At 68.0% G+C, this 26,129-nt stretch overlaps 1 protein-coding gene across 2 annotated transcripts in view; it reads right to left on the bottom strand.

The window, feature by feature from the left end:
• Positions 1-22,046, bottom strand: part of RXRA (retinoid X receptor alpha) — a 93,174-nt gene extending 71,128 nt beyond the window's left edge. Inside the window, exon 1 of one of the 2 annotated variants that reach the window (XM_070455974.1) lies at positions 21,942-22,046. In XM_070455974.1, the coding sequence (XP_070312075.1) occupies positions 21,942-21,969 (28 nt within the window). In that variant the 5' untranslated portion in view covers positions 21,970-22,046. Of the gene's footprint in view, positions 1-19,719; positions 19,784-21,941 lie in introns of those variants that run through there. The other variant, XM_070455977.1, reaches the window with a different exon arrangement.
• Between the last annotated feature and the right edge of the window lie 4,083 nt (positions 22,047-26,129).

Here is a 26,129-nt window from a genome sequence, read left to right as displayed (position 1 = left end):
GAGGGCAGCCTCTGCTGCCAGCATCTGCTCCCAAGCGGGCAGGCAGACCTCACGGTGTGGACGCTCCTCCCGACCGCTGCGTCGGCTGCCGTTTTACAGGCGGGGATGCTGAGGCAGGAGGCCCTGGCGGCCCTCACGGGGCATCTGCCCACCTCACCTGGGAGCAGGGAACGGCCAGCTGAGAACACAGATGAGGACAGGGGACCCGGGACCCCGAGCCCCACTGCGACATGGCCCCGGGTGCCGTGGGGCGGGCAAAGCGCCGGGCCCACCTCCCTCCCGCCTGCCTCCCGACCCAGGAGGAAAACATCCGGGATGAGCTACCGCCCAGGGTGGGAGAGACAGTGAACAAGGCCACCGTGCAGCCGGCCAGGCGCCCACATGGCGACCCCGGCTGCAGGTCTGGGAACGTCCGCCGGCCACATGCCCGCTGGGCCTCCAAGGAGGAAGACTCTGCATGGAAACTGCCAGACTCCAAGAAGCAGGAGCCCGCGGCAGGCGGCCCCCGGGGGGCCCCGGCCACCTACCAGCTGCCAGGGGCCTCTGCTCCGCCCAGCTGCAAGAGCAAGACAGGCAGTCACCTCCACGAACGAGGGGCCCGAGGCTCGGAGGGACCAGGGCGGGCAGGCGGGGCAGGCCGGGGTCTCTAACCGCAGCAGTGCATCTGACCCTGCACCCCAGGGCAGGCAGATGGGGCAGGCCGGGGTCTCTAACCCCTGCACCCTGCCGTGCCCACCCCCGAGGCTCCCAGGGGCCCGTGCTCTCCACCAGCCCACCTCCGCCGCAGCAGGCAGCATCCACACATCCTGCCGTGCGAGCTGACACTGACCAGCTGCCCAGCCAGCCTGGACAGGTCATTTAATCACAGCCCGCGATCAGCACAGCATCTCCTGGTATCATTGGGCAGGCGCGCCCGCCCGGCCATCTGGACACCCACCCCTCCTGACCCCGGGCCTGCGCGTACCCTGGACAGAGGCGTGTGCCCAGGGAGGGTGGCAGGGGTCCCGCACGGCAGGAGGGGGCAGCGTTCCCAGCAGAATGCTGGCGTGAGTCCCCGCCCGAGCCCCCGAGCCAGCCTCAGCGCCCTCCTCCAAGAGGCACGGCCCCCTCCCCAGCACCCCCAGAAGGCCGCAAGTCCCTGTCCGCTGGCTCCTCCTCCACCAGGAGGGCACCCCCACCCCAAGCCCACCGAGCCCTCCCCCAGGCAGGGTCACTCTCTGCCCAGAGCCGCCCTGCCCAGGTGTCCAGGCACAGCATCATTGGCGGGGGGACAGCCCCAGGTCCAGCCAGGCCCTTCTCCTAGGAGAGCCTCCGCGCAGGCTCTCCAGGGCCAGGGCAGGACTCAGGGGACCCCCATCCCCGCCGTGAGTGCAGGGCCGACGCGAACCCACTCGTCAGCCCCTCCCTCAGCGCGGGCACTGCCTGCACCGCTAGTGACAGAACTGGGTCTCGGCCGACACGCCAGCCCCTACCCAGAGCCACTCTGCCCGTTGGCGCAACACAGCGCCTCCCAGGGAAGCTGCGGAGCTGGAGTCTGGGGTGAAGCCGGGCTGACGTTCCTGAGGTCGGGAGTCAGCCGGCGTTTCGGGGCCACTCTCAGGATTCTGCTCTCCCCACTCAGGTCCCGGCTGCCCCCCACCGCGGTCGTCAAGCGCCCAGGCCCAGTGGGACGACCCCGGGGATGGACCTCGGGACAGGGAGGGGGTGCAGACGCCATGCAGGAGCGCCCCCACCCCAGAAGGCAGGCCCACAGCCAAGACGGGGTCAGCGGCCCCCGGGGCTCAGCCAGCAGCACCGGGCTCCCCCAGCCCTGACCCAATGACCTGAGGCAGGGCCTCCTGGAGCCCTCCGCCCTCAGCGAGCACCCCCCGCCTCCCCCGGGAGGATGCTGCCAGCCTCCACCCCCTGGCCAAGGCCACGCCCCCCATGCCAGCGAAGGCCGAGCCGACACCCCGCCGCCTGCCCCCACCCTCGAGCCCCAGGGTCGTGCTAACCAAATGACGCACCAAGGACACCCCACGCTCTGACCACAGGCCCCAGGTCCCCAGGCTTCAGCCCCAGCCCGGGTCAGTGTCCCCAGGTCCTCCCGCCTCCACGCGACCCCATGCAGCCCAACCGACCGGCCGGGACTCCACCCTCCCCACCACGCCCCACAAACAGCACCCTCTGTCATGCCCAAGCCTCACAGGCACCCCAATTCCCAGAGAACCTCAACTCCCATAGAACCCCAATTCCCAGAGTGCACCCTGATTCCCAAAGAAACCTGACACCCAGAGAACCCCAATTCCCAGCGGACACCCCGATTCCCAGGGTCTCCAGTCCTGGTCTGTGGGATATGGCTCTAACCACAACCCAGCACCACCACGCCCCCACCCCCAAGGCCACCAGCCCTCGGGGGCTCGGGACCCCACCCTGACCTGGGGCCCTGTCTCTGCAGCAGCAGGGCTTCCCATGGCAGCCCCCCGGCTCTGCCCCCCACCCACCGCACTGCCGTCAACCCAGGCCCCTGCGCTGACACTCCTGGGCCAGCCTCGCCCCCACCCCGGGGCCCCTGGACGGGCTGCCCCGAGGCCCCCCCAGCGCCGCCTGGCCACCCATCTTGTCCGACCGTGCACCTCCAGCGTCATCCCACGTACCCAGGATGCGGCCATCGTCACCACAGGCCCCGCTCTCCTCTGGACATGGGGATGGGGCAGTCAGAGGGGAGCCCAGCTCCGAGCAGCTTCCCTGGGGGCCCCGCATTCGGCAGACACCCGGACACAATGAGGGCCACCCCCTGCCCCCCAGCACCCGTCCATCGGGGTGGAGGGCATGGTGTCACCCCTCACCGCCCGGCCTCCCGGGACGGCGGCACCCCGCTCTGCGTGGGGAGCAGACAAAGGCAGGCCGGCCACCCCGAGCCCACAGTTCACCTCGGTCAACACCATGGCCAGCCAGGGCGTCCTCCACCCAGTGATCTACATTTTTATTAAATCACAGGGGAAAATTAGAAACATTATTACTTCCCTAGGCCCTTAACTCTTTATCCGCCTCTGCGGCAGCGCGGCAGCACAGTCTGTCCAGGGAGACACCCCGGCCCCCACCCCAGCTCCACTTGCCTGTCGCCTCCCAGTGCCCGCCCGGTCTCCCCGCCAACCTGCGGGGGTCCCCCCCAAGCACAGGGCCTCCCCCACGGCCACGGTTCCAGCCAGGGCAGCCAAGGGGCAGCGCCTCCCCCGCCCCCACACCAAGTCGGGCAGAGCACCCCCCCAGGCCCGGTCCTCCCGTCCTGTGACCCGAGGTCTGGGCCAGGCCCAGCTGTCACCCCCCCCCCCCCGCCCCGTGCCCACGCTGGAGATCCCCAGAGCTTGCACCACCCCAGCTCCGCAAGGTCACCCAGGGAGGACACGGGGGGGACGTGGCAGCCCCCAGAGCCCCCACCCCCGCCCTCAGCCACGATCCTCCTGCACCCTGTGTGTGAAGACCTGCTGGGGGGTGGCCACAGCCCCTGGGACCCCCGCGGACGTAGAGTCAGGCCCCGGTCGGGGGCCCCACCAGCGAACCACCCGCGGACATAGAGCCTCAGAAGGAAGGGCAGACTCGGGGGGGGGGGGGGCGGGGAGGGCGAGGGCGATGGCGACCCCCACGCGGGTTGGGGAGGGGCCACAGAGCGGCTGCAGGGCTGTCGGGAGGGAGGTTTCAGGGCAGACACAGCACGTGCTCGAACGTTCTAGCAACAGGAAGCAGGGCAGGAAGGCTGGTCCCACGGGAGCACAGATGCGTGCCCGGTCCGGGGCTGCGGCTTTGCCCCGAGGACCATGGCGTGGCGGAGGGGGGACCGCAGGACGACGGCACGACCCAGTCTGGCATTCCGGGATGGGTGAGCTAGCGCTGCAAGCAGGCATCAGCCCCATGACCCACACCCACCCACCGCCCCCTGCTCCCCACAGGGTCCCTACGCGGCAGGCAGGGGGAAGACACCCCAGATGCACAAGACAAGTGCCGTGGGTGTGGAGGGCGCCCTCCCGGGGGGGGGGGGGGCATCTAGGAGGGCTTCCCGTAGGAAGGGGCATCCGGGTGCCGCCCGCAAGGCAGGTGCAGCAGCCGGCTCGCCTCTGCGCCGGAAGGGGACCCAGCTTTAGTCACGAATGAACGGGGCTGGGAGCGAGCCTCCAATGTCTCTCCACTTCCCGGCCGAGCACTCCTCAGCTGTTCCCGCCCGCCGTCCTCCCTGGGGAGCCCCTCCCAGCTGATGCTTCTCAAACACCTCAAGGGGCCAAGCAGGCAGCTGCTGGTGGCACCGTCAGGGTGGGGGTCACCGGGGTGGGGGTCACCGGGGTGGGGGACAGCAGGAGTGGGGGACACTGGGGTGGGGGTCACCAGGAGTGGGGGTCACCGGGGTGGGAATCACCAGGAGTGGGGGTCACCGGGGTGGGAATCACCAGGAGTGGGGGTCACCGGGGTGGGGGTCACCAGGAGTGGGGGTCACCGGGGTGGGGGTCACCAGGAGTGGGGGTCACAGGGGTGGGGGTCACCAGGAGTGGGGGTCACCGGGGTGGGGGTCACCAGGAGTGGGGGTCACCGGGGTGGGGGTCACCAGGAGTGGGGGACACCGGGGTGGGGGTCACCAGGAGTGGGGGTCACCAGGAGTGGGGGACACCGGGGTGGGGGTCACCAGGAGTGGGGGTCACCGGGGTGGGGGTCACCAGGAGTGGGGGACACCGGGGTGGGGGACACCGGGGTGGGGAGACACCGGGGCTGTTATTAAGACTCTGGATTAAGACCTCCAGGAAGGACCAGGCCCAGAACGTAACGTCAGAGCAACAGAGATGGTTCTGCCAGACCCAAGCCCGTGGCCGCAGCCCCTGCTGCTGGAGGCTGCTGAGGCCAGGACTGCGGCTGCCCAACCCCAGGAGCCAACCCCCCAAAGGGCCGCGTCCATTCTGGCCCCAGGTCTGGGCAGGAAGGGCCCCAAGCCCAGGAGGTGCCCCCACTGCTGCTGGCCCAGGAGATACGAAGCCCCCATCTGCAGATTTGGCCCTTCCCTGGCACACACTCAGGTCGTGCAGACACCAGCTCTGAGACACCCCAGGGGGAGTGGCTGTGCCCCCCAACAGGCAAGGAGACGCTGCCCGAGGCCCTGAGACTGGACGCTCACAGTGGCCGCTGGGGCCACCCACTCCCATTTTCCAGGCAGAGGGGCCCCTGAACAATCCACCAGGCAAAGGGCCCTCCCGTTCAAGCAGCGGAAGCAACAGGCTCTGAACACTAGACCCTGGCCCTCTGCTTGGCCCAGGGCCCCTGGAGGTCACCGTCTGACCGCCCGGCCAGCACTGATGCTGAGGGGGCTCAGAGGCCTTGCCCGTCTCTCCTTCCAGGGGGTGGGACGCTGGCACCACGGCCGTGAAGGGAGGGGACCTAACCCAAGGGGGCTTCCTGGAGGAGGACGCACACATGCAGACACCTGACAGAGCGGGAAGGTGTGCAGGACCCAGAGGACGGGGCAGGCGTGGCTCCTGAGGACCAAGGGACCCAGGGCAGGGGTCACAGGAGAGCAGGGCCAGGCGGCAGAGAGAACCACATCCTGCGGGCACTGGGGACCCACAGAGGGTGGTGCCCAGGGAAGGGCAGTCCGGCTGGGCGGGGAGGGGGACGGCGCGTGGCCCCAAGGCCCAGAGCCGGCTCCAGCCCCACCCGCCCCCCCATCCCCCTGCTGGGAACCCAGACAGAACCCGAGGCTCGACTTCCCACCTTCGCAAAAGAAATCTGGGCCATGGGTGCCCCGGGCTGGGGTTTTTTTTTTTGTCGAGAAATCCGGTCTCCCCTCCGCCCTGCGGCTGCTGAGTCAGGAGCCCGGGGTGGGGGAAGGGGGGCCAAATCACAGCCCCTTCCAGCAGCATGGGCAGGAAGTGAGCTTGCTGAAGCCCAGCTCCCGCCCCGGGGCCTGTCCTGGCCCGGCCCACAGGACCAGCACCCCCGCCACGGGACCAAGCATCCTCTCTGCTCTCCACCCAGGAAGGGACCCGCCTGGGGCTGTGGACACCGAGGCCTGGGGCAGGACAGGACGGGTGATGCATGGTTGGCCAGACCCCCTCCTGGGGCACGGAGCAGGCTGGGGCCTGGGGACGGTTTCGAGGTGGAGAGGTGCTGGAATCAGGCTGCAGGGGCGAAGAACCGGGGGAGGGCAGGGCAGGCCCACCCGGCAGCGGGAACAGCAAGAGCGAAGGCAGAGTTGGAGACTCACAGCGCACATGGACCAGCAGGGACCCCTCGGGGCTCTGCCCTGCAGGGGGTGTCTGCCTGATCTGGGGGAGAGGGGGGAGCTGATCAGGCCTGACCACCCACCCACCGCTCCAGCGAGGGCCCGTGAGTGTCGCGGGCAGGAGTACGAGAGGGTGAGAGGGCGCCAGGGACGTCACGTCTGCTGACGGAGCCCCCGCCCCCCACCCGCGTTTGGGGAGGAAATGCTCTTTCCCACAGTTTCGAAAGATCCTCTTTGCTTGAAGGAAGAGAGGCACCCAGAATCACACCATTCCACGGCCTGGGGCCGTGCTCGCTGGGGGTGGGGGGTGCGGGGCACTGCTCCCCCGAGCCCGCCCACCAGGGAGCCACCCACGTGAACACGCGCTCCCGCCCACGCCGCAAGGGGAGAGGCCGGCGCGGACAAGGCACTGAGCGCCCCCCCCGCCACACCGAGTCCGCATCAGGGCAGCACCTGCAAGTGGGCTCCCTTCCTGGTCCTGGGGGGTTCCTGGGCCCCAGAAGAGTCTGGAGCCACCCCTTCCAGGGAGACCCTTCCCTCCTGGGGGGGCAAATTCCCACATCTCCCCCCTACAGCCCGTCCCGCCGCTAGGTGCCGCGGGGCAGGCCTCCACAGGCCCTCAGCACCACAGTGAGGACTCCGCTCCCCAACCTGCAGACGAGGACTCCGAGGGTCAGAGCAGCCCCCAGAACTGAGGGTTCACCCCCACGAGCACCCCGGAAGTGTCACCACCCCCCTCCGCAGAGGACAAGGCCCAGGCTCAGAGGGACACGCTGCCCCGGGTCACTCGGCTGCAAAGGGCTGAGTGGGCTCCCAGACCATGCTCAGGAGGGCTGCCCCCACAGGGCCACGCGGCCCGCACGTGGCTTCCCCAGGCTCCCGGGAGGAGCCCCACCAGGCAGATGCCCTCTGCCCACGCCGCCTCTGCAAGGCGTAGAAATCCCATCGTCTCCAAGGAGGAGGTGTCCCCCACCCGTCTCGGCCACGGGATTCTGTTTTCTGGCCTCTGATCATGGTACTCCCCGTGGTCTCGGCACCCACGGGCCAGCAGCAGCGGGCACCTCCTGGGCGGGGCCAGGAGGGAAGGCCACCCTCAGCTGAGGCCACATCCCTCAGCCCGGAGGGAAGGCCACCTCGTGCAGGACGACAGTCACCACGGAGGCCAGCTGAGCCAGCCAGCGCACAGCGGGCCAGGAACAAGGCCAAGCCAGTTCCTCCCTGGGGACCCGCCACTGGCCCCTCGGGTCAGAATCCCAGACCCACCAGCTGGGCCTGGGCACTGCTGCCCAAGCCCACCCATGAAGCCCACCCAGCACCTCTGGAGTGGCAGAGGGTCCCGGGCACGAGTGGGCTCAGCAGGAGCGAACCCGGGCTCAACCAGCTGCTTGGCACCTGCGTTACTGCCAACGGATGGAGGGGCGGGCATGGAGCGGGGGCCCCCCGGGCACAGAACGGGACGGTGCTGGGCCCATGTGTCCTCCGTCCATCCCCGCTCACGGCCCTTCCTGACCACACTGCCCTGCGTCCTCAGGCGCCCGCAGCACACTGGGGTCTCGCCCACACTTGCTGGTCCATCTCTGACGTGGACACTGGAGGGCTGGTGAGAGGACGTGCCTCTGTGTCCATGTCCAGGCCAGCAACTCCCCAATGGCAGAACCACACAGGTCTTCCGTTCTGACCCCACGGCCCCCTGCTAGTCCCACATCGGGCCCTGGATAAACCCTGCCACCCTGGCCTGTCCCGCCCAGCCCCTCCACACGGAAGGCCTGGGTGGGGCAGACAGCACAATGCGGTGTGCCCAGCCCGGGCACCTCAGTCTCCTGGTCTGCAGAACACTCGGGATTGGCGGCCCCACAGCCGCAACCCAAGAGGCCTCAAGGGTCCGCTGGGCCTCCAAGCCTGCCTGAACCAGCAGATGGGGGGGTACAGCACGCTGGGCAGAGGCTGGCACCAGGCCAGCAGCTGGACTGCAGCCCACCGGCTCTCCACCTGAGCCCCAGGCCTACCCAGGCCTGACCCGGGAGCCCAGGACCCACTACCGAATGCCAGGTGCCAGCACAAGGCCCAGCTGCACCCACGCAGGCAAGTGATGGCCCCCTCGCCCCAGGCTGGGCAGTAAACTCCCAACCCAGGGCTCCCACGTCCCCCACTCCCGTCACAGAAAGACCTCGGCTGGCCAGACACTCCAACGCCTCCCCCGCCACCCTGCAGCAGGCTGCTCCCTCAGTGGGTCGGGCCTGGGTCCAGCAGATGCGGTCTGCAGGAGGCCAAGCCCAGGCCTGCCCTCGGCGCACTCTGCCCGGCCAGGTCCAAGGCAGACACACTGCTCACCTGCGTGTCCCCAGCCCATTCCGCCCAGCAGGCACACCCACACTGATCACCCTTCCTCCTCCATCACGGCCACCCCCAACCTCAACTTCCAGCAGAGAACCAGGGCAGGGCATCAAGGCACGGGCCCGTGAGCCGGAGGGGGGCACACCCATGGCCACCGCCCACTCCCCACTACGGGCCTCCGGGGAGGGGAAGAGGCCACCTCGCAGGACTCCCTGCGGAGAAACGCGCTCCCCGCCAGCAGGCCTGTGCAAGCCTCGCAGCTGAACCAGGGTCTCGCGCACACACACTTGGCTTCCCCACGGCCCCAGGACTGCGCCAGGAAGCCGGGTGGAGACTGGAGGGCGGGGGCCTATCTAACCCAGAGTTGCTAAAAAGAGCCAACGGGGAAGTAAAAATAGGAAATAAAAATAAAATTGCTCCAGCCGGCCCTGGTTGTTTGTGTAGGAAACAAGGCAGCTCCCGGCCCAGCAGGGCGGGCTCCACGCTGGGCCCCTCCCGGACAAGGAATGTCTCCCCCCACCCAGCCTCAGCCACCCCAGGAGGCCAGCTGTGCGCCCTGTGCAGGAAAGGCCCGAGAGGGGTCTCGAGAGCCAGGTTCGGGTCTCAGCTCTGCCGCTGACCGGCCGAGTGACCCTGGGCGAGGGGCTGAGGTCCTGTGGGCCTCGGACACGGACCCCTGCCCTGCCCACGGTTCCAGCCTACTGCCTCCCTCTGCCCGGTTTCCCCCGCCTGGGACCCTCACCATCAGCAGAACGCTCTGTCCGCGGCGGGCGGTCAGGACGTGAGGGCACCAGAGCGCCGTGAGGGAGCCGGCCTGGCTCTCTGCCAGGAAGCCTTCCATGCCCTCCTTCCCTGCGGGCACTTGCAGGGCTAGCGTCAGGCTCATTCGCACTAAAGTGTGCGTGACTGACCCCGGCTTCAAGGCCGGCCGTTCTCCCAGGCTGCAGGATCCCTTGGAAGGGAAGACAGCCCAGCCAGGGAGCATGGGGGGGCTGGGGCTCCCTCATCTCACCGCCCCCCAACTCTGGCAGGGCGGGGACCCTCCACCACCCACCTCGTCCAGGGAGGCCCTCCCTTGCTGGGTCAATGCTCATCGACCGTCTGAGCCTGCCCGGGGCGCCCGCTGAAAAGGCGGGTGAGCGCTGCTGACTGTGAGTGTGGTCGCCACAGCACGGGCCCGGGGCAGCGGGATGGGGGCCTTTTCAGAGCATCCTTGTCCCTCCTGGGGCCCCTTCCGCCCCCACCCCTGGGTCTAACGTTCATCTGACCCCTCCCCCAGGCCTGGAACCAGCAGGAGCTCCAGGGGACTGGCCAGGGAGACTAGGGGGTGACATCAGCGGTCTGACCCAGGACCCGCTGGCCCCAGACCCCCTTCCGCACAGCGGCCCGCGGTCTTCCTCCAGCGTACATCTGCCCGCGGGCCCCCGCCCCCCAGTCCTCGGAAGAGACCCCAGTATCCTACACGGTACGTTAGTCCCTCGGGCCCCCTGCCAGGTCTCTGGCGCACACCCCGGGCACTGCCCATGCCTGCCACTCAGCTGGGTTCCGGGCCCTCAGGGCCCGCAAGGACTGTGGGTCCATCTCCAGGCCGGACCTGCCCGTGTGGGCACACACGACCTGCTCAGGCACACAGAGACTCACTAGTGCGCTCCGGCCCCGGAACTCGGCCACAGGGGTGACCTGACCCCGTCTCTGTGCCCCCACGGGGTCCTGGCTCCAAGTCTCCACAGAGAGCCTGGGCAGGATGGGGGTCCCTGAGGACAGGGACACTCACAGTCCTGGCCTCTCTGTCCAGCGGCCTCTGGCTCACAGACCCTCTGAGCTGGCCGGAGCACGCGAGGCGGGGTCCCGTGAGAACAGGGGATGACGGGGCAGACCCTGGGGTCCCCTGGCCTCTAGGTCCTGAGGGCCAAGTCCAAGGGACCCACAGCCAGCAGGAACTACCCAACATGGGCACCTGAGCCAAGGACCACCAAGCTCCAAGCAGGGCGTCCCGACGGCTGACAGCAGTCATCTCGGGAACCAGGGAGGGATGCATGTGGGTGCACGTATGTGTGTGTGCGGGGCCTGCCACCAGGAGGGGCCTAGGGTTAGCAGGGGAGGGAGGCGCAGGGCAGGCCACCTCCAGAGCCCTGGAGGGTCTCCCAGCGAGGCCCACTCACTCCCCCAAGGCCACGCTCAGCCTGCCCCCGTCCGGGCCCAGGAGCCTGGGCATCCCTGGCTGCCCCTGTGATGATGACTCTAGCTTACCAGCCCTTACAGGACCAGCGCGGGCGTGAGAGCCATTTTGGCCCTCTCCGTCAGCCGCTGCAAGAGTGCCCCGCTGCCCGTTGGGGGACACGGGGACTGTCTACAAGCAGGTGGGTCTCAGCAATGAGCCGCGGGCAGGGCGACAGGGAGACACACATGGGAGCCGGCCTGTCCCCAGAGACCGCAGTCAGCGAAGGCCTGGGAGGTGTGACCTTGCCCCGTGACCCCGGGACTGCGGGCGGGAAGGGTGCCAGCCAGGGCGGAGGGGCGGCACCTGGACTGGGGGCCGGCCGAGCAGGAACCAGAACTGCCTGCGGTCCTGCACCCAGACTGCGCCTGGTCAGAGGAGGCCCGTGCCCCATGCTCACCACGGAGCCGGGAAGAAGTCGGCAGGCACCGTGGGACCCCGCACACTTGCCCACCCTTCCAGCCTGCGAGGGAGGCCCAGCGAGGCCTCGGAGGCTCTCGGACACCCCGGGCTCTGCGGTGCCCTTGGCCTGCGGCATCGCCCGTCCCCTCAGACGCCCATCCGCACCAGTGGAACTGCACTGGGCCCACGGCACGTGGGAGCCCACGGCGCGAGCTCCAGCCCGCCCAGCTGCCTGCGTCCAGGCGGCAGTGGCCAGGCACCAGGCTGCACCCACACCGAAGTCCTGATGCCCCCAAACCCGCCCCCACTGTGATCTCCTCTCTGGGTAAAAGGCACAACCCCAGGCCCTCTTACACTCAGGGCCAAAGCCCCAGACCGCTTCTGCCTAGTTCACCAGGCCCCTGCCCTGCCCGCCGGCCCCTTTTCCTCACACACAAGCCAGATGCCACCCTCCCTGGCCCAGGACCCTCCAACGGCTCCACCTCCCTGAGACAAAAGTTCCAGAGGCTTCTCTGTGCTCTCTGATTGCATCTCTACCCTTCCCCCTCACTGGTTCAGCACCAGCCACATAGGAGACGCGCAAAGCTCTGGGTGGGAGGCCTCAGACATGTTAGTTAGATAGAGCTAACGTGCAAATCTGAAGCTGATTTCTCCCAGGCAAACTCCTACACATCCCTCTAGACCCAATCTAGAGATCCCAACCCAGTGACTCCAGGGCAACCCAGCAACGCTTCTCCTGCGCCCCCTCCGCCTCCTGCAGTCCTCCCGTCACTACACTCACACCATCCTCCCCGACAGCAAAGGCGGGCATGACCACGCTCGTCAACCATGAGTGACCTACCCTGCCACGCTTTATCAGCCCCACTCTACAGAGAAGGCCCAGAGGGGCTTTAAGACTCTGGTCTGAAGTGAGACAAATGATGGTGCTGGGGTCCACCCCCGTCCCTCGGACCCCGAGCACCGCTCACCATCCTGGGGGCTGGGCCTCACACAACCCTGCCACGCCAGCGACCAGCAGGAGCCAAGCGTCTGCAGTCAGACGGACGGAGGGACGGACAGACAGCGGCAGGCAGGCGGGAGGTTAGCTTTGAACCTCTCGCCCCACCGGCCAGGTTTCCACAAGACGGGCCTCAGCCGCAGAGGAGGGAACCAGGTCTCAACACAGGGCATGCCCTGGGGCTGAGGGCCCTCCACGCTGCACCCGGGCACTGGGTCCAAGGGAAACCCGGGTTCTGTCCAGCAGCGGGCGGCCGTGGGGGGACAGAACACACACCGCCCGGCCCTGGCCTCAGGCTCCCTCGAGGGCTGCCCCACGCCCAGGAATCGGCCCCGGGGTAGACGGGCACACAGCAGGACTCCCCTCCCCGGGAGTCGGGACGGACCCCCAGAGGGGGCATTCACTGACGAGGACTCTGAGTCTCAAGTGGAGGGAGCAGGGTGATGTGTTTTCGGAAAACACTAACTCAGCCCACGCTTTCCGAGGCCGCAGTGGCGCCTGCCGCTGTGCGTTCAGCAGCAAACGAGCCTTCTGGCCAAGCCCACCAAGGCCTCGGGGGCCCCCACCCCAGAAGCAAGAGCCCGCCTGACCAGCGGTGTCGGCCAAGGGTCCCGGCCGGGAGCAGCACTTCCACCTCCGACGCGGCCCAACATCCTTCCTTCCATTTCACGAGTGAGGAAACCGAGATAAACCGGGAGGAAGTAGCGCGCGCCAAGTCACAGAGTCCACGCGGCAGGGCCGGGGCTCTGAGCGCACCCCGGCCGTCGCTGGCACCCACCTTGTGTCCAGGGACACAGACAAGGGAAGCGGGGAGGCCCTGGCTCCCCTCCCCACGTCTGAGACCCAGGAAGGTCGTGACCCACCTCACCTCCGTCTGAGCCCAGAGCGGCCGGGCACTCGGCGCCCAAGGCCCCCACCTCCTGCCCTACCCCCCCACCCCCCGACCTTGATCCTGGGCAGAAAGTCCGGGAGCAGGGGTGGGGCAAGGGCGGCTCTGCCACCTCCCGTGGACTCTGGCCCCAATCAGAGCTCTTTTTCCTCAATCCAGGCGAGGAGGGGGTGAGTGAGGAGCCGTCAGGCAGCCCAGCGCTCTTGCAGGAGGCTCCATGGCGGGGGCGGGGCACCTCGGCGATGGACCAGGGATGGAGGGACAGACAGGTGACGGAGGAAAGGATCTCCAGCTGCTCCACGTGGAGAGGGGCCCAGCTCCAGCCACCCCCTTCCCCGGGAGCCGGAGCTGATGGACGCTCACAAGCAGGGCCAGCGTGGTCATGTTCCAGACCAGCACGTCCCAGGCCCAGGCAGCAAAGGGGACGTCAGGTCAGCAGGAAAGGGCCCAGAGGGGCTGCCTGCTGCCGGGCTGGGCTCCGCCAGGTGATGGCCAGGCCCACTCCCGGGCTTCCCTCCTCCCAAGGTTAATTATTCCTAGAGCAGATGACCACACACCCCCCACGCTCACTTGGAGCCTCGCCAGCACAGACGGGCCTCCCAGCCAGAGGCCGGCGGAGGAGCCTGGCTGTGCTGTCGGGCCCTTCTGAAACCTCCCAGGGTGGGTCCCGACCCACCGCCCACCCAGCAAAGTCTAGTTTGTCCCTTAGAGCCCAACAACATCACCTCCTCTTCGCAGCCTCCCTGACTTCCCCAGGCAGTGACAGGTGAGGCAACTGAGACCCGGAAAGGCTCCCAGCCAGGTCAGGGACACACAGCCTCCCCGCTCAGAGCTGACACTGCTTCTCACCGACCAGCTCCCAACACCAGAAAGCCAGAAAGCAGAGTGAGCGGCGCTGAGTGTGGGGGAAGGGGCGTGAGGGTCACGCGGTACTGAGCAGAGGCCCGAGTGCCACGCCAGGGCGATGGGGGCCCAAGGAGAATGCCAGGGGACAGGGCACAAACCGGCACGACAGTACCCGCGGGCCCCGCCCAACCTCCATCTGCAACGCTCACAACTCCCCCTCACGCTGCTCACCCCCAAACCGCCTCACCAGAACACCCCAGGTGAGAACCACAGCTGGGCAGCTGGGCCCACCAGGACCGACCATCCAGCCCATCCCAGCCGACTTCCCAGCTCCCACAGCCCCAGGCCTGCCCCCTCAGCGGGAAGAGGACCCGGGGCCATTTCCTGAGGAGCAGTCCCCAGCTCGAGGGAAGGAGGCCAAGGGCGAGAGGCTGACACTCCATCAGCCAGAGGGCCCCAGGGAAACCGCGGCAGGGGAGATGGGATCTGCCCAGACACGCAGCCAGCTGGCCAGAGAGCAAACCGGACTGTCCACCCAGCCTGGGCTGCAGCCCTGCAGGGCGCGGGCGCTCCTGACCCATGGAGGTGAGGTGGGTGCGACCACCCGCCCGCCCAGGGTGGGCAACCACAAGCGGGCTCAGGCGGTGCCCCAAGAGCTCAGTGTCTCCAGGAGGCGGCAGCCTCTGCTGAGGGCACCCCAAAGCTGCTCCAGACGAAGCTGGGCCATGGGGTGCAGAGCGGGCACTGTCTCCAAGAGGGATGCCCACCACCTCTCGGGCCCCAGCGCTGACCTGCTTCTGGGCCCTCATCAGCCAGGGCACTTTACGCACGTCTCCCAAGCTCCCCAAGACTGAAACCCCCCCAAAACATGGACCGCAGGGCCTGTGTGCTTGAGGGGGATGGTTCAGCAAGGTCACCACCGTGCCACCGCCACCCAGCACCCCCAATACCCGGCCTGGCCTCTCAGGGCTAAACAGCCAGCAAGGTGGGTGGCTCTGGACACACGGCCGGGATTCTCCAGAGAGGGGGCGCCCAGGCTGGCCCGCCAGCCCCTGGACACAGCTCTGGGCGTGCCCTCCATGGTGCGGGGTGAGCTGCTACCAACAGCGGCTGCGGAGGACTTCCCCCCCACTCAACCCCCGGCGCGTTCCTGGGCGGCGCGGGGCCGTGCGCGCTCCCCGGCTGGCCCTCCACTGTTTCTCCAAAGCCATGCTGTCACCCCACGTCCAAGCCCAGCACCCCTCCAGAGTGCCCGCCGCCCCGCGTCCTGCACATGCACACGAGGGAGCGACTGGGGACGGCCTAGCTGAAGCTGACCGGGGACAGCATGCAGCTTCTGGAGGACACAGGCCCACAGATGGACAAGGAGGGAACTGTGACGGGGACCCCCGGGTGGGGGCTCGGGGCCAGCTGCCCAACTGGTACCCGCTCCCGAGGGAGGGGAAGAAGGCAGCTGTCCATCGGGCCGTGAGCGCAGCGACTCCGGCCACCTGGGCTGTCACCACCTGACCTCCGCCCGGGGCCAGCACGGACACTTAAGCTAAATTGGTCAATTACGGGCTACTTAGATCCGTCCCGGGGCTCCAGGCCTCCCTCGGCTCTGCGCAGCAGCACCAGGAAGCCGGTTCAATCAGTAACCTCATTACAGCCCAGCAGCCACACCCGGGGCCAGCTTTGAACTCCGCGGGGCGGATCCGTGGCCACTGCAGGATTTACACGCGGCTGGCCCAGGCCCAGCTCGCTCCCCCCTCCGTCTCCTCCCCTCTGCACTGGAGGCTCCAGACTCAGGACAGCCACAGCCTCGGCGAGTGCCCGTCACAGCAGCCCCATGCCCCACACCCGGCTAGGGAAACTAAGGCCCAGCCAGAGACCGTGCAGGTCGGATGAGCCCACATGAGGGGGCTGGGTCCTCTCTTGGCCCCGTGCTCAAAGGAAGGCACAGCTAACTCCAGCCCAGGGGCCCAGCCTGAGCGCCCAGGAAGCCACTTGGGGTCCCCACCCCCAGCCCAGGCCCACTCACCGGGGCACTAGCCACGCCAGGCTCCAAGCCCACCCAGGACCCTCCCCACTCCAGCCCCCGCCTGCCTTCGGCTCACCCTCTGCACAGAGCTGGCGGCCTAACTCCGACCCCCACGGCCCTGGGGCCCCTCCCTGTCCCGGGGTCAACCAGCCGCCTCTCACACAGTAGCGCCCGCCCAGCACAGGCCATGCAGGCCCAGGGGCCAAGCCTCTGGGCGCTGGTCTCAGCTGACCCTGATCCGGAGGGCCCTCCCCCACACCTGTTGCAAGTCCGCCTCTCCGCCAGAGTCCGCGCCAGAACCGGCTCCAGCAGGAAGCCTGGCCGCCCCCACCGCTCACGCCCAGCTCTGCGGGGCGGCAGGGCCCGGCCGGCACCAAGCAGGTGCTCCCCGGGCGCTGAGTGGACCGGAGCCAGCCAGCAGGCCCGAGTCCTTCTAAGAAAGACCTCGTGGGGACTGGGCTGTGTGTGCATGCACGCCCTCGTGGCGGCGTGCGTGTGTGCGCACGTGCGTGCACCTGTTCGTATACATGGATGTGTGCCCGTGTGTGCACCTGTGTGCACGGACGCGTGGGGTGTGCAGTCACGAGCATGTGTGTGTGTGTGTTGGGGGTGGGGAACACGGAGATAAGCGAGGCCCCGCCCTGCCCTGGGGACCAGGTGTGGCTGTCGCCCCCAGCACCCACCTGGGGCCCTGAGGAGTTTGCTGTGGACAGCTCCGCCCTAGGGGGGTGAGGGTGAGGTCGGAGACCCCAGGCCACAGGGGTCCTGAGGCTGCACCTCAAGCTGTGACCCAGCCGGTGGTTCTCCACCCTCGGCCCTGCCCTACCCCCAGCCACAGACAACCCGGGCGGACTTTCCAGGGCAAATGGGAGAGAACGAGGACAGTGAAGCTTCAAGCCCCATCAGGTCTCCCAGAACAGAAGGCTCACCCGAGGGCCCAGGTCACCTATGAGGGCCCCCGGGGAGGCGGGACGGGGCACAGACGCAGGGCCTGCCGGGCAAGTGGTTTCTGAAGACGCCACCTGTGCATCAGGCGGTCGGGGCCCGTCCCAGGACCCAGGGCCCAGGGCCCGACCGGAGCAGAGAAAAGGCAGGCAGAACCGCGCAGAGGCGAGCCCAGCCCGACGGCTCCCACGGCTCCATGGGCCTGTCCCTGCGAGGATGTCACGGGGCTAGAAATGCAGACCCGGGGCACAGTGGGCACCCCGGGAATGGCGCCACCGTGTCCTCGGACAGGCAGCACCAGGCCCGGGACGTGTCATAGGAGAGACTCAGAGACAAGACAGACGGGGGCCACGGAAGGGCGGCCCTGGGCGGGCGCCAGGCTCACCTGCCGTGCTCACCCAGGGACGCAGTTCTCTGGGACGGACACACAGACGGAGGGACGCGGGACAGCCGGCGGTGGGCGGGCTGGGGCGCGCGTGCGTCCCCACTCTCCCCTGTGACGGCCCGGGCCAATTTTATTTAGCTGCTTTCTGCTCCATTTCACGCTCATTCCGCTGCTGAGGTAGACAATTGCTCTGTAACTCTAGGGTGCAATTTCCCCGTCTGTGAGGCGCTGGGGCACGACTGCTTGAACATCCCGCACCAGGCTCTCGGCGGGCGTGCAAGCCAGGCCCTCGTGCGCCACCTCCCAGGGGCCAGGAAGCAGGGCCCAGCCGGGCTGCGGGAGCCCAAGCCAGTGGCCGCGGCGGCGCTCCACGCGTGGAAGACAGGGCGGAGGCCGCCCTCTTTCCTGCATCTGCCCCACGGCCGTGACAGCAGCAGCTACGCCTCTGCTTCATGGTCCTGTTTTGCTCTATCACTGGACACCCGGTCCCCGCCGTCCGCTGCCCGCTGCCAACCCAGACAGGGGACACGGGGAGGCTCTGACCACAGGCCGCGCCTCTGAAGGAGGCCATCAGGGAGACACAATGGACTGCCTTCCCCTGCAGCCAGCGAGGGCCGGGGCACGCGTCCTCTTTACAGATGGACAATTGAGGCTCCGATAGGCCGGCAGGCAGGGCACACACACAGGCTGCAAGGACGGAGGACCCGATCGCCAGGAGCCTGACCACCAGCCCACAAGAAGACACAGCCCCCCAGGAAGCAGCAGCTCCAGGGTCCCCAGGGCACACCAGGTCACTCGAGAGGGTGCAGGTGGGGGCCTGCGGAGAAGGAGAAGAGGACGGGAGAGTGAAGACAGAGCCGTCGCAGCGCGAGCAGGGGCGGCGGGGAGAGGGGAGGAGACCGGCCCTGTCCTCCAGCCTTCCACAGCGTGCAGGACACAGGCCTGCCCAGCACACACCCGGGCAAAGGGCTCGAAGGGCACCCACCGACGGGCAACAGCCCCACCAGCCACCGGGGCCCTCGAGGGTCCAGACCCCTGCCCATACCTAACCCTGCCGGTGGCCAGCTGCCACGGGAACAGACCGGTAGACCCGACACCTCAAGACCTGGCCACCATGGCCACCTACCGTGAAGTCTGACAAAACCAGCAGCAGGTGGAAGAGGGAAGGAGGGTCAGGTCTTGTCCTGGGCCAGCTCAGGGGCCTCTGCCCCATCCTGTGGACGGCGGCTGAGTCAAGCCCAGGAGCCCTCTGCTCCTACGGACGCGCCGAGCTCGAAACCACCACCCGCTGCAAAACCAGGCCAACTGTGGAAAGAGCCCAGGTGAGCCGAGAAGGAAAGCTCTGCAGGCGGCTTCCGCAGGCTCTGGGCAGGCCTTTAGAGTCTTCACCCCCCACACACGCTACCCCCTAAGTCTGCCCCACCCCGACTCACGGAGGGCCCTGTCCTGATGCCGGATGCCACGCACACCCGCCCCATTCTGCACGCACAGTAATTCCACAACAAGCCCCCAGGGCCTCCTCTCCCAGGACGACAGACAAGGACCACCACCGGAAACCAGCCCCGAGAGCCACACTGGGGCAGGGGCCGGGGCGGGGGTGAGGGGGGAGGCCAGGGAGGGCGGGAGGAGGGCCTCCTGGAGGAGGCGCAGCTCCCCGCAGGCCCTGAAGGACAGGCACAGCTGGACAAGCTGGTAGAGCTGGAGCCAGGCCCCAGCGGCCGCCCCGGTGCGCGCACGGCTGCCCGTTCAGCTCTGCCAAGCCCCAGCTCAGAGCCGCCTGGCCCGCCCCCCAGGGCCCTTCCCGAGGGTCCCCAGCGCGTCCCACCGCATCCACGCAGAGTGGGTCAGGGCTACGCACAGGGCCCAGGCACAGTGGACAGGCATCCAAGTCCAGGCCAGCCAGGCAACGGCCACGGCCACGGCCAAGCCCATCCGAGAGCTGTTTTTCTCACCCTGACACTTCCCCCGTCAACAAACAGAGCCCCCTCCAGAGTTTACCAAAACAAACGCCCCAACAGTCCCAGGGCCCAGGCCCAGACGGGGCTGCCTCGGCAGGCCGGCCTCCAAGCCCGGCCTCCGCAGAGTCACATGACCCTGTTATTTCGGGAGGCCCGAGAATGTGCTCTATTTTGGGTCCCGAGGGCTCTGATGTTACCAGATGCCCCTCACCCGGGCTCCAAGCTCTCCCAGGTCCCCAAGAGCTGCCCGGAGGGCGACCAGTGGACCTACCATCCTGTTACTGCCCCCTACACCCGTCCCCAGGCAAATGGGCCACAAGCAGCCAGGGGTATGGGGTCTGAGACCTCGAGACCGCAGACTCAGCCTTCCAGCCCCATCGGCCAGCCTGGTGCCAGCGCAGGCCTTCTCTCAACAGGCACAGGCGCTGGTCAGCCGTGGGCAGCAGGGGCGGCCATGGACAAGTTCTTGGCCCCAGATCCGTACCTTGGGCTCGTCCCTGCCCTCCCCTCACGGGGAGGCCCGGCAGCTGGGAGACTCCCAGGCAGGTAATAGCAAGGACCCAGGCCCGCCACACCCCAGGCAGCGGGTGCTGGAAGGACCAGGCCCTCTGTGGACAGACAACCGTTAAGAGGCAGTGCCGCCTGCCCAACTGCTCCAGGTCTGCGCTGGGCAGCCAGCCACGCCTGGCCAGGCGGGCCTTCTGACACGCACCCCCACCAGGGATTAGGCCGTGTTGACAAAAGGGCTTAGGCAAGTAGCCGCTTAAATGGACCTTCAACTCCACTGGACTTCAGAGCTAGTCACAAGCTTAGAAAAAAAATAAAGTGTAATCAGAGTCCAGGGCTGTCTGCTCAGGCCTGGGGCATGGGCTGCCTGGGAGGCGGCAGGCCGGGTCAGAGAGAAGCACCCCCACAGCCTCCTTGCCACGGCGGGAGGACTGGGGGGAACATGACACCCATCCAGGTTCCTGGGACACCACTTTTCCTCCCTGTGGGGACCCCAGCACAGCCAGCCTGCAGCCGGGGCCCTCCACGGGCCCACTTCTAGGACCCCACCAGCATGTCAGCGACGGGGACCTGTCCGGCTCCAAGTACCCAGGCAGGGCCCTGCCTCATCGGGGGGGTGGGGGCCGGGAGAAGGGCAAAGACAGAGTTGAACGTTCTTATTCCAGGGGGCGCCTCTGTGTGTGTGTATGTGTGTGTACACGTGTGCGTAAGACTTTAATAGGCGACAGGAGAGGTTGCTGGCCAACACAGGGCCCCCCCCCCCCCACCCCAGCCAGGCCCAGTAGCAGCGAGTTACAATCAACTCAGCTTTCAATCCATACACAAGGGTACCACCACGGGCTGGGGCTTCAAACCCCAAACCATCACTTTGTAGCCGGTGGTCTCAACCAGATTTCTCATCTGCAAAATGGACATGCGTGCCCGCCCTGGAGGCTCTGAGGAGGAAGGAGAGCGCCCAGCCTGGCGCCTGTGGAGGTCTGGACCATGCAGGGTCACGGAAGGAGTCTTCTTAGACCTGGCGAACTTGGAAGCCCACCCCGGTCACTGTGTCACAGCACCTCTGCGCGCCGGCCAGGAGTGCTCAGACCCTCACCCAGCCACCCCGGGAAGCGGGGCCAGATCCACGCGGTTCCCCCCCACCTCCCCATCTCAACAAACGTCCCCGCAGCTGCGCCGCGTTCTGGCCGCCAACCGGGTGGCCAAACTGCACCCCAGGCTGCTAGGGGGTGGGCAGGCAGGAGCGGCAACAGACCGCGGGTTTCATTCATAATCAGCTGTTTTAATTTCCATTCAGCACAAATCCTTCACCCAGCCTGACAGCCCGGCTGCCGGCCCCACCGCCAAATTAATATCCTTCCCGGGCTCATTTATAAAGTCTCCCCACCCCCTCCCCCTCCCCTGCCTCTCACTGGTTCCCAAACCCGCGGGAGGACAGCGGGCTGGGGGCACCTGGCCATGCCCCCTCCTCCTTTGTGGGGCCAGACCTGGAGCTGGAGAGCGGTCCAGGGCAAGGGAGCCTCTGGGCGCGATGGCAGCGGGAGGACGGGAGAGCCGGCCCTCCGTGCCTCCAGGCTGTCCACCCCAAGTGCAGGGCCAGCTCCAGAGAACGCCAGGGGAACACTCGCGTGCGCCGGAGTGAGGGTCCCCGCTTCTGGAAGGGAGCCTCCCCGGGTTTGATGGTCCCGGTCTTAAGGCCCTTCGGCGACCCTGCCCACTGGCGCCCGGGCGGCTCTGGGGGAGGAGGGGTCCCAAGCGTTCCAGGGCCGGCGGCCTGCTGGAGTCCGCAGCCCGGGCGGCGGCGCAGAGGCCGTCCCGATGCCAGGGCGGCCGGAGGCTGGGAGCGCACAAGTTGCGCCGCCCCGCTGGAGCTGGGCGCCCGGGCGGGGGACGCCAGCTGCCGCCGGGCGGGGCCAGGAGTAGCCCCCCTCACCCCGGTCCAGCCGACCGGCCGCCCCTCCGGCCCCGCTGCCCGCCCGCTGCCCGCTCCAAGTCGGCGGCCCGCCGCGGCCCGGGAGCTGCCCGCCGCCCTCGCCCGCTCCGCGCCCGGCCGGCCCGGGGAAAAGTTGCCCGGCCCACCCGCTCCCGGCCCCGCGCCCCAACTCCGCGCGGGCCGGCCGGGGGGCGCGGGGCCGGGCGGGGCGGGCCGGGGGCCCCCGCGCGCGCCGGGGACGCGCCCCGCCGCCGCCTGCGATCACTCACCGAGCGGCAGGAAATGTTTGGTGTCCATGTCTGCGGCGACCTCGCGGCGGCCCCCGGCGCAGCCGGCCGGGCCCGGGCGGCGGGAGCCGGCGGCGGCGGCGGCGGCGGCGGCGCGCGGAGGCCGCGGCGCGGCGAGTTGTTGCAAAAGTCGCCCAACAATGTAAACTACTTGTGCCGCGCGCCCCCGCTGCGCGCGCGCCCGCCCGCCCGCGCCCCCGCCGCGCGCGCCCGCGCCCCGCTCCGACCGCGGCGGCGCCTGCGGGGGGGCGGCGGGGGGCCCGCGACGGGCGCGGACTCGGCGCAGCGCCGCCGCCCGCCCGCCCGGCCTGCGCGCGCGCCCAGCCCCGCCCGCCCGGAGCGCTCCCCTCGCCGGCCCCCCGCCCCCCCCCCCGCCCGCCCTGAGCGCAGCCCCCCGGCGCCCCCCTCCCCGCCGTCCGGAGCGCGCGCCCCGCCCGCCCGGAACGCACCCCCCTCCGCCTCCCCCCGCCCCCTGCGCGCCCCCCTCCGCCGTCCGGAGCGCGCCCCCCTCCCCCGCGCCGCCAGCCCCGCCGCCGAGTTGCAGGCGAGCGAGCGCGGTGCAAACTTGCAAGTTTTCCTCCGCCAGGGGTTCCCGGGAGTCGCTCGGGGGCGGCGGCGCGGGGGCGGGGGGCGCGGGCGGGGCGGGAGCAGAATTCCCTCCCCAGCCTGCCCCCCCCCAAAAAAAAAAAAATCACCGGGCGGAGCAGGCGGACATCGGCCGGGCCATTGTCTGGGCGGCCACACAAAGCGGCCGGCCGCGCGGCGCGCAGAGCCTGCCGGGCGCCTGGGGAAACTGAGGCCCTGGGCGGCACAGGCTCGGCTCCGGCGTCTAGTGGGGGGTTTCATTTTCTGGACCCCCATCCAGCCCCCACTCCCACACTCCGGGCGCCCCCAGCCCCGCCCCCACGGACGGCCAGCGGGGGGACTCCCGGAAGGGGGGCTGGGGGGCGGCGCCCCGGCTTCTGGGAGCACCAATCTGGGGACCAGGCGCGGGTGCTGGGTGCTGACTCTGTGGCCAGGTGGCTATTTTTACGCCTTGGACAGCTCTCTGCCCTGACTTTTAAATTCATGACGTGTTTAAAAGCGAAAGGACGGACTCCTGTCCTGACAGCTCAGGGCAGCTGGAGTTGGGGCTCCTGAGTGAGTTACCTGCGCGGACCTGGGCCTCCTGACCCCGCCCCCGGAGGCGCTTCCCCAGGCCGCACATGTGGCCCCTGGGCCAGGGGCGCTGACGGGAGGGCTCAGCCAGCAGCTCAGCGACAGACACAATCCTGGATGAGAGGGGGGCCCTCCTGCCTCGGGCATCACTGCCACCTGCGTGGCCTCCAGCCTGCCTTCCCAGCCCCCTTCTGGGCTTCACTTTCCTCTCTGCAATGGGCTCCCAACACGACCGCCTCCCCCTGGACAACCAGGGGCTCGATCCCACAAGGCTGCTGAGACCTGTCCGGCTGCAGAAAGAGGCCCTCAGGCCCCTGGGAGCATCCTGGGCTGGGGGGCGGGGGGCGGGGAGCGGGTGAGTGCTGGTTGGGGAGTGCTCCCTCCTCTGGCACAACCACAGGCCATGGCCCAGGCTTGCCCTGTCCCCCTTTCTCGTGTCTGCCCTCCTCTCTTACTCAAGAAAGTCTGGTCTTTGCTGGCTCCTGAGCCCTCTGCCCATCTGCCCTTGACTTCAGCCGTGGTCGGTGTAACACTGGTCCTCATCACTGTCATCCCAGCAAACCCACTCCCCGCTTCGCCCCACCAGCCACCCACTTCTAAAGCTCATTTCCTCCTGCCTGGGCTGGGGGCGGGCAAGCATGCAGGATGAGCAGGAGCGAACACGGGTGCTGACACGTCTGGGGTGAGTGCCGCGTGCCAGCCCCCGTCCTCGGGCCTATCTCCGTTGCCCCTGGCACAGCCTTCCCTGTGTGCACCATCAGTGGCCCGTCTGAACTCCGTCCTCCCAGCCTGTCCTCCTGACCTACGTCAGACCTCGCCACTGCCGCCGGAGACGAAGAGGCCCTTGCCGCTCAGGAGAGGAGACCACCCAGTACCATGCACCCACTTCTTGGCTGGTCACCCCCAACAACTCCTGGGCAGTGGGCACTGCTAGCCCACCTGACTGAGGAGGACGGCCAAGGCTGGGAGAGATGACACCGTGGAGCACCATCACTCTGCGGCGAGGGTGAAGCCAAGCCCTGTCCTGGGAACCTCTGGGCCAGCGAGGGTGAACGTGCACAGGCCCTGGCCCCCAGTGACCTGCGGGGGACCCCAGTGACCTGCGGGCCACATCCTGTGTGGACAGCCAGCCGTGCTCTGCTGAGCGGGGGTGGGGTGCCAGAGAAACGTGAACTCTCCCCGAGTCCATTCCGTGGGTTGGTCATTCATTCAACAAACATCTCTCGAGCCCTTGCCAAGGCGCCAGACCGTGTGCTTAGGCAGAGGTGTGGTCCCTGGTGAACAGGCACAGGCTGGCTCCCAGCTCTTCCTCTTACCAGCCACGTGGCCAGGCCAGGTCCCTCCTTCCCTGGGCCTCAGTGCCCTCGTCTGTAGAGTGGGCACGGCCACCCTGTGCCTCTGAGTCACAGAGAAGACCGAATGAGGTGAGGCAGGAGAGCCATGTGATCACACGGACCACAGCTTGTCCAACTCGAAACTCTGAGCCGTGCCGTGTAGGGCCATCCAAGATGGACGGGTCGTGGTGGAGAATTCTGACAAAATGTGGTTCACTGGAGAAGGGAATGGCAAACCGCTTCAGTATTCTTGCCTCAAGAGCCCCGTGAACAGAGGATGAGATGGTTGGATGGCATCACCGACTCGATGGACACGAGTTTGAGCAAGCTCCGGGAGTTGGTGATGGACAGGGAAGCCTGGCGTGCTGTGGTCCCAAAAAGCCGGACACGACTGAGCGACTGAACTGAACTGAGAGAGAGCCTGGCCCCAGGAGGAGGAGCTCAGTCCTGAGAGTTCCTGCCACTGCAGTTATAGATATTACCATGAGCTGAAGTGGGCACTCTGGGAGCCCCAGCGGGGACCTAAGAGACACCCACAAGGGGGTGGGAAGTGGTGGACAGGCCGGAAGTGTTAGGACAGTGACCGAGGGGCCAGAACGTGTCAGGCCAGGGGCCGGCAGCTTCTGGACACAGCTGTTTCTCGGGCTGGGTTTGAAGGAGGGAGGCTTTCATCGGATCGAGACAGGGCTAAGGGCACTCCAGGCAGAAGAACCAGCACAAGCTCTCGTCCGGGGCGGGGAGGTAGCCAGCCTGTTGAAGGAACAGCCTGCAACAGCCTTGGCAGGCAGGTCGGAACACGCCGGGCGCTCACAGGCAAGCTGGTCCTAGAGGCCTCGAAGCCTGAGTTGGAGCGTCTGAAGTCGCCTGCCTGTGACAGTGGACACCCTGGGCTTCCCAGTCCTCCCCCAGCCCCTTGCCCCAGAAAACTCAGAGACTCCGTTTGGAACTGTTGGTGCCTGGAGCCAGGGAGATGGGCACAGGCGGACTTCCACGTGGCTTCCTCAGGGCCTCTGTTCCCAGGAGGGACCTCCGATGGTGTCACCAAGCCCCAGCCTCAGGCAGGACCCCGGGAGGCCGCGGGGGCAGTGGCGCGTGTGTCCGGAGCCCTGCGGGCCTGGCTCTGGTGCTGACAGGTGCCACGCTGCTCTCAGCCTCACCTTGCCCTTGGCAGGGGGCCGGGGGTGGTGGGGTGCAGGGCTGCTGCAGGAGCTGGCTGGCTCGGAAGGGGAGGCGAGCGGGCTGCGGAGGCAGGCAGACATCCAGCCTCCTTGGTGGAAAATGTGCTTGCCCTTGTTATTTCTGTTTCTCACTCCCCCCTCGAGCGCGGCTCTTTGGTGCGAACGATCCCACAGGGCCCCTCCCGGGTGGCTGCCCCGTTTGGAGTCTCCAGGTCCCAGCTAACCATGGAAAAAACCGCCCCCAGCCTTCCCGCCTTGTACTTCTGCTGCCAAAAATATTTTTATAGTAATATCCATCTATTTACAACCGGGGATCTGAGAGGGTTTTGTTTTTTGTTTGGGGTTTTTTTTCTTTTTTTTTTTCCCCCGAAGGATGCTTTTTAAGGTGCTTTGGCCTATCCCCTGCGCCTGTCTCAGCTCAGGCTTGTAAACAGTCTCCGGAATCGCTTGGTGAATAATATTTTTAAAGGCCGCTGTCTGCCAGGCGGTGCCCCGGAGAC

Source organism: Odocoileus virginianus, chromosome 2, assembly GCF_023699985.2.
Source record: "Odocoileus virginianus isolate 20LAN1187 ecotype Illinois chromosome 2, Ovbor_1.2, whole genome shotgun sequence".
NCBI classification, from domain to species: domain Eukaryota; kingdom Metazoa; phylum Chordata; class Mammalia; order Artiodactyla; family Cervidae; genus Odocoileus; species Odocoileus virginianus.
Note: the sequence above shows the minus strand (reverse complement) of the source record. Positions and strands in the feature narration are given on the sequence as shown.